The sequence below is a fragment of the Pseudorca crassidens genome, chromosome 1 (assembly GCF_039906515.1).
Source record: "Pseudorca crassidens isolate mPseCra1 chromosome 1, mPseCra1.hap1, whole genome shotgun sequence".
Classification (NCBI taxonomy): domain Eukaryota; kingdom Metazoa; phylum Chordata; class Mammalia; order Artiodactyla; family Delphinidae; genus Pseudorca; species Pseudorca crassidens.
Genome location: NC_090296.1, coordinates 85,703,198 through 85,717,831, shown reverse-complemented (window position 1 = coordinate 85,717,831; position 14,634 = coordinate 85,703,198). Strand labels below are relative to the sequence as shown.

The window sequence follows — 14,634 nt, the reverse complement described above, 5'->3', positions numbered from 1 at the left end:
TTGCTGGTGCTTGCATGCACTGGCCCTGGTGAAACTTTCTCTTAGGTCTTCTGAGGTTAAGCACCAGAACCAAGGTCTTTCCCACTCGGGTGCCCCCATACCTTCCCCCCTGGTCCTTGCCCTCCTCCTGTCCTGAGCACCATGACTTTGCGGGGATGCCTGTTATGTGCTGTGATGCATGTAAGATGCCATCTTGTTTGTCCTTCTCTGGTGCACTTCTAAATGGCCCGTCCTCACTGACATATACCCCTTCAGGTACATGCCTACATCATCAGCCACCTGAAGAAGGAGATGCCAAGTGTATTTGGAAAAGAAAACAAGAAGAGAGAGCTTATCAGCAGGTTGCCAGAAATCTACATTCAGCTGCAGCGAGAATACCAGATTTCTGCAGGGGACTTCCCCGAGGTCAAGGCAATGCAGGTACAGAGGGCCCATCACAAAGTCACCAGTGGGGATGGAGGGGCACTGCCAGCTTGTCTGGCTGGTTGCTGGGTACACATTTGGGTTTCATGGTTTAGAATGGAGGAGAACACGGTAAATTCGTCTTCCTAGTAATACATGATAATAGGCTCCTGTGAATAAAGCAGAAATTGCTTGCTTCCTGAAACATTTAAACAAAAAGGGAGACATTTCGAGAAGTGAATTAAGCTCACCTGAAAAAAGTCCTATGAACAGCTCCCTTAGGCTGTGTTCAGGGTTGTTTTGGCACAGAAGTGACACCTGTTTTTTAGAATCCCAGAACTTTAAGGGAATTAGAGCTGAGAGTGACCTTGGAGGTCACTTCCAGGGGCTCCTGAAGCCGGCCCTCCCCCGCGCTGCCCTGCACTGTGGGATTACGCGCTTGGGCAGCATCGCTGCTGCGGGCTCAGTCAGAGGCCGTGGCGGGCTGTGGCCACGGCGGGAGTTCACCAGACACAGCAGGCTGTGCTCACTGAAGAGTTTGCTTAAAGGCCAGCTTCGGGCAGCCTTTGGCCTAATTTCAGAATCTCCCTGACATGTGTCTGGGCAGCCCCAGGTGACCCCGAGTGGGTGCTGCCACGCTGGCCTGACCCGTGTGTCCACCTCCCCGCCATGGTGTTAGGTGACCTTGATTTTGACACTGACCATGCCCTCCCAAGCGAGGCCGCCTCACCTGGCTCCTCAGAGAGCCTGACTGACCATCTCCTTGTCCGGTGCAAGGACCCATCTGCCCTGGAGGTCACAGCCCTCTCTGGAAAGCAGGCAACACAACTCAGATGCCTGCAGCCACCAGCCAGAAGTAACTCAAACAAGTGAGGCAGGCGGGCCGCGCCAAAGGAAACTGGGGTGCCCCCTCCCACCACCTCTTGTTTTCTCACATTTGGTAGAGATGTGGGTCCTGAGAAACACGTCCTACTGGGAGGAAAACAATTCTGCAAGTGCAGTGAGTGAGGACTTGCAGGGCACACGGTGGGAGCAGATTGGGGAGCGTGTGCCCTTCCCCGCTCAGTGGGGAGGCCTCATCCTGCCCAGTGGTTGCTGCCCCGTGGGAGTGCAGGCCTGGATATTTCACGAGAAGCTGGAGATCTGGATTTGTATGTAAAGTACCCTGGTTTTCAAATTTTGGCTCAGAATTTCAAAGAATCTACATGGGCCAAAGAGAGCGTACAGCACACTGGCTGCACCCTGGAGACTCTGGGCCTGTGAGCTGCCAGCCTGCCTGGGGTGGGGATGGGGGTCGGTTTGCGGGGGAGGGTCAGGGAGGAGGAAGCACAGGTGCAGAGGCAAGATCAGGCCGCAGGAGGGGAAGCATCGATCCTAAGGGGTTTGTTAATGTAAACTCTCTGTATATAACGTACACACTGAAATAGGAGTGGGTTATACTTACTGCTGTGATGGCTGGGATCAGGGTGAATGCATCTGGTATATACGATCTAGTCAAATATGATTTAGTCGGCTTAAAAAAATACATAGGGGCTTCCCTGGTGGCGCAGTGGTTGAGAGTCCGCCTGCCGATGCAGGGGACGTAGGTTCGTGCCCCGGTCTGGGAAGATCCCACATGCCACGGAGTGGCTGGGCCCGTGAGCCATGGCCGCTGAGCCTGCGCATCTGGAGCCTGTGCTCCGCAACGGGAGAGGCCGCAACAGTGAGAGGCCCGCGTACCGCAAAAAAAAAAAAAAAACAACATAGAAACACTTTTTTTTAGAAGTAAAGTTGATATTCCTGTACTCAGAGGATAAATTGGATTTTTTTCTGGTTGTAAGATGGCTATTTGAGGGCTCCTGGGGCCTCTTCCTGAGCAGGTTCCGCTTTCGCACCCTTGGGTTATGCCCTGTACCCCATGACCAAACTGAAGGACAGCTGTTTCCTGGCATCCTTCAGATACTTTGGAAGGGAAATTGGTTTCCTGACTGAAATGAAAGCTGTGAGTAAATACACAGTGCTCACGATGGCCTGATGGGACGTCTGTGGCTCATTGGCCTCCTGAGGCTCCCTTGATGCCCGACCCACAAGGTGCGGCTCCCGAGACCTGAAGTCTCCCTGACAGGCCTCCCCTGCCCGTCTCCAGGGAGCTCCTGAACGGAGGGAGCGAACTGTGTGACCAGAGCTACTCCTGACCATGCTAGCCTGGGCCTGGCCAGTCAGAGGGCATGCAGGCCTCTCAGAACTGGTCACAGGGGCAGTCCCTCACCCCAGGTCTCGGGAGCAGCCTTGGCCCATGTAGCCGGGCAATACAGTGAGGGCCCTGAACCTTCACTGAGAACCCTGTGGTTAGGCGCCGCACCAGGCACCTTGGCCCCTTCATTGGACTCCTGGGTGCCCTGGGACTGGGAGCAGGGGTCCTACCTGCCGGGTGCCTACCATCCACACAGTCCTACCATCATCTGTGTTCATTTGTGCGTTCACCTAAGAATAGTAATTAAGTCTACTATGGCCAGGCGCTGTTCTAGGCCCCTGGAATAAATCATTGAACAAACAGCAAAAATAAAAATCCTTGCCCCTACAGAGGTCCATTCTGGGTTACAGTTTTGCTGCTATGACTGTAACTGGCAGTGACATTTTGGCAGCAAAGCCCCTTGTTGGGACTTGTGCTCCTGTTACAACATAAGTGTCTCTGTGCTTTGGTATAATTCATTTACTCAGTGTCTTATTTAGTGTCTCCCATAGAAGGCTGTAATTCCATGAGGCCAGTGACCCATGTCCTGTTCTCGGCCACATCCCCAGCCCCTGGGGTGTAGCAGGTACTCAGTGAATACGTGTTGAGTAGGTTAATTAATAAGTTAGTGTATGTTTATATCGTAGCAGGCTCTAGGGTAATGAGTTTCTCAGACCCTGACCTAGGCCTGACTCCCACAGGGCTTATAGACCAGTGGTTTCTGGAGCAAACCCCTGGAAGCTGGCTGAGGATTCTTCCTTGGGAAGCCAGCCAGGCCCTGATCATACCACCCCAGTCCTTTCAGGGAATCCCCAGGGAGCAAGGCAGGCCTGGAGCCCAGAGGGTGGGCTCACCACTTCAAGCTAGTTTGCTGTCACCCAGGAAGCTCTGGGGGTTCCTGGTGTGGGTCAAGGCCTCCACATCCCTGAGTCTGTTGAGCATCTGACATCTTCCCCAACACAGGCATTCAGCCTTACTGTGTCTGGGACAGCGGCAGGGGCAGAAGCTTGGAGATGACTTGATTATGATCTTTGCACATCCCAGGATCTCACGGAGAGCTCACCGGGGCCGGCTTTAAGTCTCTGTTCTCCAAGCTGGTCAAGGTGACTCTTGACCGTAGCAAAGAGCCAATTGTATTTTGCAGGCTTTTGCCCAGGGCCTGTGTCAGCCCTACACCCATTGGGGAGGGAATCTGCTTTGCTGCGCTGACGTGTCCGTGCTGCAGAATGAGGGAACACTAGCAAGGCCACCTTGATTGCTGATGCAGTTGTCCTCCTTGGAGAACTGGGACACAGACCTACTAGAGAATGGACTTGAGGATATGGGGAGGGGGAAGGGTAAGCTGTGACAAAGCAAGAGAGTGGCATGGACATACATACACTACCAAACGTAAGGTAGATAGCTAGTGGGAAGCAGCCGCATAGCACAGGGAGATCAGCTCAGTGCTTTGTGACCACCTAGAGGGGGGGGATAGGGAGGGTGGGAGGGAGGGAGATACAAGAGGGAAGAGATATGGAAACATATGTATATGTATACCTGATTCACTTTGCTATAAAGCAGAAACTAGCACACCATTGTAAAGCAATTATACTCCAATAAAGATGTTAAAAAATAATAAAATCTTAAAATAAAATAAAAAAAAATTTCAACAGCAGAGGGCGGCAGAGCCATCCCCATCTGCTCAGACCCTCCAAGTGGATTCAAAAACAGCTTCTGGTACAGGCTGGGAGTGAGCAGGCAAGGGAGAGCCCAGAAGAGGCTAGGCTGGGATTGACCTTTGTCTCTTGTGGGGGAATTCCAGGATCCCGCGCTTGGCGGCTTTGATGCATACAGTTGTTTGATGGGTAGCTCTTTAAATTCTCCAGTGTGTGTTCATCCCAATAAAAAGCTTTGGAGCCACCCTGGTGGAGGACAGGGATGGTGTGGTTTAACTTGGACCCCACCCCCCTGGCCAGGGCTGGGCAGCTGGGTACCACTGGGATGAGAGTGTAGGGCTTACTTCATGTGTGCCCTCTGGAGTGGGAACGGCTGCTGCCGCTGCTTCCTGTCCACCCCTGCCAATATGTGGCCATTTCCCCTGGCTAGTTTTCCAAAGGTTTGCAGTCTGAATCCATGTCGCCTGCAGGCGGGTGGAAAGTTTGGGTGGGCACCGCCCTCATTTGTCCACTTGGCCGGACACAGAGGCTCTGTGTGTGCCCAGAGCTCAGGCTCATTCATGAGGAAATAGGGTAGGTGTTCATGCACCCAGGGGAATCCAGACTTGTTTACCCCAGCAGCACTGGGATTTTTGTGTAGGCTGCCTGCTCTCCTCCTCCTAGGCTTTCTCTTCTCAGTTCCCTTGGCTGACCAAGGTGCCGGCAGCAGGACCCGAAAGTGTTAGCAGCATTGTTTGGCACTGATGTTGGGATGACGTGCAGGTGACTGTGGTCTGTCAGTGAGGATGGAGGACGTGAAAACTGGAATGTACCTTAGAAACCAGGCCTGTGCTACCCCACCACTCTGAGCTGAGCTCAGGCTGAGTGCTAGGTGGCAGCCCAGGCCAGCCTGCTTTGACAGTCACAGAGTTGGCTACTGAGAAGAGTGTTGGGGGCACCTTTCCAAGATATGTCAGGCTGTTTTGCTTTCCGCTCTGTCCTCTCCACCATCTAAAGCTCAGGGCTCCACTTCAGAATAACAGCCTAGAATGTCTGCCCTGCCAGCACACCCTAGAGACCACAATTTTGATTCTCCATTGGAAACGACCTAAACTTCCAATTACATGGACAGGGTAAATGAGGGAAGGCCCAGCTATACAGTTCAATATCATGTAGCTATTGAAAATAAGTTTATCTATTTTATATATATTAATGTGTATCTGTTAATCCCATTCTCCTAATTTATCCCTCTCCCTTCTTCCCCTTTGGTAATCATAAGTTTGTTTTCTGTATCTTGAGTCTGTTTCTGTTTTGCAAATAAGTTCATTTGTATTATTTTTTAGGTTCCACATACAAGTGATATCATATGGTATTTGTCTTTCTCTGTCTGACTTACTTCATTTAGTATAATAATCTCGAGGTCCATCCATGTTGCTGCAAATAGCAATATTTCATTCCTTTCTATGGCTGAGTAACAGGTTTTTACTGTATAGCACAGGGAACTATATCATATCTTGTAATAACCTAACATGGAAAAGAAACTGAAAAAGTATATGTATATATACACCATTGTAAAGCAATTATACTCCAATAAAGATGTTTAAAAATAAAAGTATATGTATATATAAAACCAAATCACTTTATATTTATATAAAACTGAATCAGTGTGCTGTATACCTGAAATAACACAATATTGTAAATCAACCATACTTCAATTTAAAAATTAAGTCAAATTAAAAAAAAAATTTAAAGGTTGTATAAAAATTGATATCATGGAAAGCTGTGATATATTATTTCTTTAAAATGCAGGTTGTTAAATAGTGTGGTCTTATTTCAGTTAAAGAGTGTGTGTGTGTTTGTAAAAATGGCTATAAACGTATGCCCAAAAATGTTAGCAAAAGTCATTGCTGGGTGATGGTATTATAAGTGATTTAAGATTCTTATTTTTGTTTACCAGTTTTTCCCCCAATTTTTTACAATGAAAGTGTAATATTTGTGGTAGCACAAAGCTTTGTTTTTTCTTAACTCCCTGTCCCATTACTTCTGTCCAGAACAGTCAGGTCTGAGGGGAATGTGAAAGCTCTTTCTCTTGAGAGCCTCCCTGTCTCATCTCCAGAAAACTGCACACCTGGCTGGCCCCTCTCTGGCCCTCTAGGATTGTCCAAACAGACATACTTCACGTAGAGTCCATATAAAAACTGCCATACCTGGAATTCTCTGCGTTTGTTTGGCAAAACTGCTATTAAGACATTTTCACTAGATCTTTGAGGCCCCTTATACAATTGCCTAAGTGACTTCCACAGTTCAGGGCCAGAGAAGGTTTGTCTTTCTTGGAGGAACAGGTGGTTTCTCCCCGCCGACAGCGAGGTGTGACACCTCCACCCCCGCCGGCTCCCCAGCCAGGGCAGCTGAGGAGTGTAGCTTTTCTCAGCCTTCATTATCTGATGTGATGATTCCCTTCCTCTTCCTTTCAATTACTTGGCTTTTCCCTTTGTTCATGACTTTCTTCTATTTCATGTTATCATTGTTTCACTGTAAACTAAGTCAAGCCGTTTTTGAAATATAAGCTCCCTGAAGGCAGAGACTGTGGCTTTTCATATTTATATCCCAGAACAGGGCCTGGCACATAACAAATGGTCAGTAAATGTTGGATGGATGGATGGATGGATGGAAGGAAGGAAGGGTAACCAAGGCAGGAAGGACTGTTTCTACAGAGCCATCCACAGAGCCTCTGTGGCATCTACAGTTGGCTCCCATCCTGGCCAGGCAATTGCCGCGTCCCCTAGGGCCATCTGCAAACCCTGTGCTCTGTCTGCTCCTCCCAGCTGTCCTGGGAGATGCAGCCGAGACCTGCCCTGACCATGCTAGTACTACTCAGCTCTACTGGCTGCATTTATACTTGCCCTTCCCATCCCTACTCCTCTCTCTCTTTGCAATTTCAACTTGTACCTATTTGTACCCTAAACTACATTTTTTTAACTGATCAACGTCGTCTTTAAATAATCATTTTACCTAAATTAGTTCTACTGACAGCTCTGTCGCAGCTTCACGTTACAGCACAAAGGCTAGTCGAGCGGCAGGAGGCATGGGCTATTGTCTTGACTCCGCCAGGACACCCCTTGTGCTCTCTGTGAAATGGGGTTATTAATACCTGCTCTTCCTGACTCCCAGCATTGTTGTGAAAATCAACTGAAGTATGTAAGGTAGGTAAAATACTTTAAAAGATAAAATAGTAGATCTCTAGAGTGCTTTTTTAAAAAAAGACAGGGTGAAAGGAATTTTGTCTCAAAGCCCTCGGGGATCACCGTCCCTCATGCCACTGCCAGCCCAGATTAGCTACCATAGGAAAATGTTGCATCCCATGCATCTTGTCTCTTGTTCCAAAAGCCACTCCTGTGTCTGGTGGGTTCGGATGTGGGGACCCCACCAAAGAGAGAGAGAGCTCTGGACAGCCCAGAGCATGGGCTGCCTGCTTTAAGGGAGCATTTGTCCCCTCCAGCCATCCCTCTCCTCATTTGCTTCCTGCAGGGAGGATGTTAACCAAATCTGTGGCTTCTCCTTTTCCAGGAACAGCTTGAGAGCTATGACTTCACCAAATTCCACTCGCTGAAGCCCAAGCTGATCGAGGCCGTGGACAACATGCTGAGCAGCAAGATCTCGTCCCTGATGAGCCTCATCAGCCAGGAGGAGACGAGCATGCCCACGCAGCTGGTGCAGGGCGGGGCCTTCGACGGCACCGCCGAGGGCCCCTTCAACCAGGGCTACGGGGAGGGCGCCAAGGAGGGCGCCGATGAGGAGGAGTGGGTTGTGGCCAAAGACAAGCCTGTCTACGATGAGCTCTTCTACACCCTGTCGCCCGTCAATGGCAAGATATCGGGCGTCAACGCCAAGAAGGAGATGGTGACCTCCAAGCTGCCCAACAGCGTCCTGGGCAAGATCTGGAAGCTGGCCGACTGTGACTGCGACGGCATGCTGGACGAGGAGGAATTCGCACTGGCCAAGCACCTCATCAAGATCAAGCTCGATGGCTACGAGCTGCCCAACAGCCTGCCCCCGCACCTCGTGCCACCCTCCCACAGGAAATCCTTGCCGAACGCCGACTGAGGGGCGAGCCGCACACAGCGAGGGCGGTGTGGGGCTAGAATTGGGGGGCCTGGGCCAGAGGCCCCCACTGCCACTGACTCACTGAGCGACCCTGGGCGAGACACTGCCCTCTCTGTGCCTTGGTTTCCCCATCTATAGAACAGGGAGGGCAGACACTGGACACTAGATGAGATCCTTTCACCTTAAAATTCCCAGAGTTTCTACTGAAATGTTGGGGGGACGGGGTGGATACAGGGATGGAAGCGTTGAGAAGAAAGGAAAATCGTCCAAGGAGTCCTCCAAAGCCTAGAGAAGCCCAGATGTGGAATCCCAGGAGCCAGGGCGTGTCAGCTGGGGGCTCTGCTGGGCTTCACTGGACTGTCCATCATTTTGAACCTGGCTGTCCCTCAGAGAGCACCGGGAAGCAGCAAAGACCAGCTTATTTATTTTGTCTCTTGCTCTATTTGGAGTGAAAAAAAAAAAAACAGCTGAGAAGTTTTCTGTTCTCTCCAAACTGTCTACCAAAGAGTAGACTGCTGCCCCAGCTTTGAGAGGAGGACGCACCATTTCTGCGTGTCCCCGTCCCTTCTGTGGGCCCGCAGAGCCTGCGGCCAGGCCGCAGGGAGCATCCATCCCAGCGCCTGCTGGCCGGCCCTCCCAGGGCTCCCCCAACCTTGCGGCCTTCCCAGCAAAGGTGTATTTGGTTAGAAATTTGGAACTCACAACCTTTATTAACCCCTGGCAAGAGTTCTAGTATTCATTTCAAGTCACGTTGAAATCTGAAGATTAGCTTTACTTGTCTGGCAACAGGTTGTAGCAAAGTTTATCATACTTAAAGTAGAGTAAGAAAAGCGGTGGTTCTCCCCAGTCTTCAGTTAGCGTGGTTACACGTCCCCAAGGCTCCTTGGAAAATGGCAGGATTTAAATCCAGAAAAAACATGAATTGGTGCGTGCAGTGTCCTGGCCCTGTGGCCACAGAGGGGACGGGGGGCCAGCCCAAGGTCAGTCTACTAGCGTTAGACACTATTTTTATAAAAAATAGGCATTTTTATTATGACTAGTTTTTTAAATATAGTTTCTATATAAAGGATAAAGGCCTTTATACAGAAACAAGATGCAATCTTTCATATAAAGCCTTTTCTTCAAAAGACTGTGTGGTTCATACCATGAATGCCTCACGAGGTAGGATCTGGGCCCTTACCTGTACCTCAGTTCCTGATGTTCCCTCCCTGGGTGCCCTGGGTGAACCTCTCTGGACCACTTGCCCAAATGCCTGTGTCCAGGGGAGGTCACCCTCCCAGCTGTGTGGGCTCCAGCTGGGGGATGCAGGTGCCTTTCACCATTATTTATGCAATAAGAGAGACATGATATTTCATCACTATTGTGATGGCTGCATAGCCTGGGACCCTGCCGGCACCAAAAATGAATGAAATCCAAACAGTCACACCTAAGTCTCCCAAAACACTCGTTTTTTTTGTTTGTTTGTTTCTGGTGTCCCTTGTGACATCAGGGGCAGAACAGCAGACTTAAGAAAATGTTTACTTTAGAGAAGCATTTATCCAGATGCCAGCCCTCACACTCCCTAGCTTACTTTCTACATAATTTAGTTTTAAGAGAAGTAAATACATAACATGGTTTTAGTCTTAGTGAGTACTTTTAAATTAATTAGACACATAGAAAAGAGACATTTGTAATTCCAGTAGATAGTTCTGTGAATGCACGAGGACCACACAGGTGTGTAAGCGCAGTGGATCCAGCAGAGGGCAAGATTGAGAGAGGAGGAGAGAGTTCATTTGTCGAAAGGTATAGAGATGCCAAGGTTAGATTATTTCCAATCACAATCATCTTGCTTCTTTAACTCAGCTCAGTTGTCATATATAAAGATAAATATATACACGTATGTCACAAGAGTATGTATTTTGGCCACTTGTTAATGTGTATATATGTACATATGGCAAGTTTTGTCTATATATGGATGTAGAGGAATACTGTTTCAGAGGAGCTGCAGAGGAGGTTTCTGGTTCTACGTGGATGGAAGCACCTCATGGGTGATCCCCACCCCACCCCCATGACCTCTGGTGGGAGGACATCTGGCAGCTGAATGCTGAGAAAAAAGGAAGAAAAAGGAAGTCACATGTCCATTTTTCTCAATATCTTCTCTTAAAACCTGAAGTCACCCATCATAAATAGTTGACTGGAAAGAAAAACACTGAAAGACATTAGGGATGGCGGCCAAGCAAGGACCCATATCGTCCCAGGACCCGCACAGAGTTCCTCGAGTCTGTGTCCAAAACACCCGTTATCCCCTGACCCCATGCAGCAGGGCCGGGAACATGGAGCCCTTGGGATCTGGGCACCTGGACCGACCGTATTGTCCTCCCTGCACCACCCCACTGTCCAAGTACCCCCTCTGCAGAGTGCTCACGGATGGGGCAGGGGGCGTGGAAGTAGGTAAACTCCAGAACTCTGAAACTATCTTCATGCTCTCCATGATTTCACAGAAGAAAACCTAAGAATCTTGAGTCTGTTTTCTGTACAGCACACGGTATCACACAACACAAACTTCTGCAGTCTTGAGTTTAGGGGGAAAAAAATGAAAACTTCTGCCTACTCCTCCCGAAGTCGACTTCCAAACTGTGAGCCTGCTGGCGAGGCCCTCCTGAGCCCGTCTGTACAGAAGCGTTGCACTGAGACCTGCCGAGATCCCCCAGCTCTGCGGCCACAAGCTGATGTCCAACCCACTTGGCATCCTACACGGATTCTTTCCTCGTCACACACACTTGGATGACCCAGGTTGGGGCTGCTCTTCTGTGGGAAGGACCAGGCATCCAGTTGGCTTTCACTTCTCCAGGGCTGGAGTGGCTTCTCCGGAACACTTGTCATCATGCAGCAATAAAGCCTGGATTGGGGGCTGTGACTCCTCCCACAGAACTGTGGGCCTTAAGGAGTTGGATTCTTTTTCCATCTCATGGGACTGGTGTCCAGGTGGGTCAGAGAGCATGTGACGAGAAGCCAAATGCCTCGTGCTCTCCCCCAACCGCTGCCCGCCTTACAAACCCGCAGGAGAGGCTTCAGCAGAACCCTGGCCCCACTGTCCCGACCACGGTCCTTTGCTATGTCTGCTGGGTCTTGGGGGGCCGCCCCTGCACCACACTGGGAATGTCTTGTACTGGAGCCTGCCGCCTAGGATGGGGTTTAACCACCAGAGTCATGGCCTGACAGCCACCACCAGAACCTTCCCGCTTTATGGCTACACTCCTTGATGCCCAGAACGATACCCTGGACAGATTGCCTTGGAGATAAGGAAAGCATTTAAGGAGGCACTGTTTACTTCCTCCATGGAATGTGGCAAATAACTTTCTTAGGACAGATAACCACTGAGTTTTTCCAGGTAAACATGGGCAGAATCTAAGAGTATACCAGGTGACGTGTCAATTAGCCAATGCATTTAATACACAATGCTTCTGTTTTTTTGTAATCTTGTTTAGAAATGTCAAAAAAAGACCCAGTCTACTGATCAATAAACTTCTGAAAAAAATCACTACTTTTTTCCCATTGGCTCTGGTTTTTCAGTTGACTATGTGCCAGCTGTCTCAGGAATAAAGCAGGGATCCCTTGGAACCATTCTGAAACGAGGCAGAGGAGTTAAGGGGAGGGTGTGCCCCTTTGCACGCCATCCCTGTGACCCCTGACTCTTCCTGCATCTTCCCTGGGTGGTAGACTCGGGCTTCTTCAGCAGAAAAGCAACTCCATCCACTGTGGGCAGAGACCAGGTCTGGGAGCAAGGCCCCAAGGGAGGCTCACACCCCAAGTGAGAGTGACTGGAAACCAAGGCTTCAGGGGACCATGGAGGAGATCCTTCCGAGGCTGCGGACAGGGCATCACTGAGCGTTCACAGGAGATGTCCTCTGTCCAGCACTGAGGCAGGCCCGAGCACCTGAGGGTGCAGTAGTGCTAGGGTGCAGCCCCTGGCTGACTGGCACTGCTCCTGCCTCTTGGCATGCCTCACAGGTCTGGACCACCCATAGTAGACATCTGGAGTTTTCACACTTGCACCCATCTATCCTTTTGGTGATCCAGACCTGGAATTTCCTTTGCAGACCACTCTCCACTTCTCCACCCTCAATCTGAGCCCTGAGATTTGGGGAGGTAGACCCCACCCCTTCTTTCCAGGGTGGGTCCTGATGGTCTTGAGCCAATTAGAGTATTTCATCTGCCTGGTCACAGAAATTGTTCAGGAATGGATGTGTGTCTATGAGAGCCAGGCCCCTCAGACTTCTGTTCCAACTCTTGGGAGAGATGTACTCTCTTTTCTGAACCATGCAGTACAAAGAAGTGAGCCTATTGGTGCAACAATATAAATAGCATTGAGAGAAGTGCCCAGAGGTGCTGGAAGCAGAGGAGTGAGGTTAGGCTGACAGCAACCACCCTGTGGAGCGTGAAGATGAAGAAGGCATTGAGAAAGACTAAGGGAATCCACACCTGTGGTGGCATCATTTGAGCTGCTGGATCAAACCTTACCTGAAGTCCTCCTCCTGCCAGCCTTTTCAGTTATGTGGACCAGTACATTCCCTTTATATCATTTAAACCCATTTGACTTGAAATTTCAGTTACTTGCAGCACAAATATTCCAGAACTGTACTGACCAGCAGGGATTCTCATTTCAACAGGGGCTGCTATCAGTCACGGCACAAGAGGAGCTGATCCTGGCAGCATGTGCAGTGGCTTTACTGCAGTTGAACTAGGAAGAAAGAAGAGTAGTTCCGTAGCCCTGCTCAACAACCTCAAATACAGCCACCTCTGTTGAGATCTGTGTACAAAGTGTCATGCAGCTCCATCCTGTCCTCTGGTGGTCACATCACATGGGATGCTGTGGGCCAAGGCTCTTAACAGGAGGTGAAACAAGCTTACAGAGGTGGGAGAAGGGGGGACGCCCTAGAAGGAGCAGGATTTTAACTAGGGCTGATGTGATTGGAGAATGTGGACGGTGGGGAGTAGAGGGGCATTCTTATTCTAAGCTGAGGGAACCACTGATGTTCAGACTTGGGCAGGAAACCTCTGGTCCCGACCAGGCAATGGGGAGTCTTGCTCTGGGAAGGTACATTGGGCCGGGTGTCGGCCGACATGCAGGCAGAGTGATGAGCTGGGGACAGTGACAAGGACCTGCAGGGTCAGTGGGAGTAACCGGGTGGGGGGTGCACTGTGGAGTGCTCGCTGGGGGGCACAGCAGCAACAGCCATTGGTACCTGACTGGACCTGGGGCTGGGGCGAGGAAGCAGCTCAGGTTCATTCCTAGTGCCACGAAGCAGTCAGTGGCAGGAGGGACCTCACAGGGAGAGGACAGCAGGGGTGGAGGCTCCTCTCAGATACAGGGGAGACGCCCCCACTCAAGAGCAGCATGCTCCTCACTTCCAGCCACAGGCCGGGGTTCAGGTGTGATGGGTCCTGCCCAGCTCTCAAGGGCAGGCTGTGGCCACTGCTTCTCTCACCGGCCTGGGCTGTCAGGGACGCCTCCATGAAGTGTTGCCGGGGCTGCTGGGTGGATGAACCCAGACACACAGCCCAGCCCGGTGTCTGTAACCAGACTGTTCTGTGAAGCCACCTGAATTAGAACTCACTCTCCTTCTGGCATGCGGTCCAAGGTTGCAGGGAGGGAGGGAGGGGGAGGGGAGGGGAGGGAGAGGGGAGGGAGGGAGAAGGAGGGAGGGAGGGGAGGGAGAGGGAAGGAGGGAGGGAGGGGAGGGAGAGGGAGGGAGGGGAGGGGGAGGGAGGGGAGGAGAGGGAGAAGGAGGGAGAGGGAGGGCAGGGGAGGGGGAGGGAGGGGAGGGGGAGGAGGGGGAGGGAAGGGAGGGGAGGGGGAGGAGGGGGAGGGAAGGGAGGGGAGGGGGAGGAGGGGGAGGGAAGGGAGGGGAGGGAGGGGGAGGGGAGGGAGAGGGAGGGGAGGGAGAGGGAGGGGAGGAGAGGGGAGGGAGAGGGAGGGGAGGAGAGGAGAGGGAGGGGAGGGAGAGGGAGGGAGGGGAGGGAGAGAGGGGGAGGGAGAGAGGGAGGGAGAGGGAGGGAGGGGAGGGAGAGGAAGGGAGGGGAGGGAGAGGGAGGGAGGGGAGGGAGAGGGAGGGAGGGGAGGGGAGGGAGAGGGAGGGAGGGGAGGGAGGGAAAGGGAGGGAGGGGAGGGAGGGAAAGGGAGGGAGGGGCTCCCTCACAGCCCCCGCCTCTGAGCCTCAGGCCTAGCCAGTGCCGAGGGAGCACAGGTGCTGGTGCCTCACTGGGGCCCCAAAGAGTGAACACCGTGTCTCCAACTCTGGA

General features: G+C 51.3%; 1 protein-coding gene across 1 annotated transcript in view; it reads left to right on the top strand.

Moving 5' to 3' along the window:
- Positions 1–11,872, top strand: part of EHD4 (EH domain containing 4) — an 89,653-nt gene extending 77,781 nt beyond the window's left edge. The window contains exons 5-6 of the mRNA XM_067744168.1: positions 256–420; positions 7,816–11,872. Of these exons, the coding sequence (XP_067600269.1) occupies positions 256–420; positions 7,816–8,352 (702 nt within the window). The 3' untranslated portion in view covers positions 8,353–11,872. The remainder of the gene's footprint in view (positions 1–255; positions 421–7,815) is intronic.
- Positions 11,873–14,634: the final 2,762 nt, after the last annotated feature.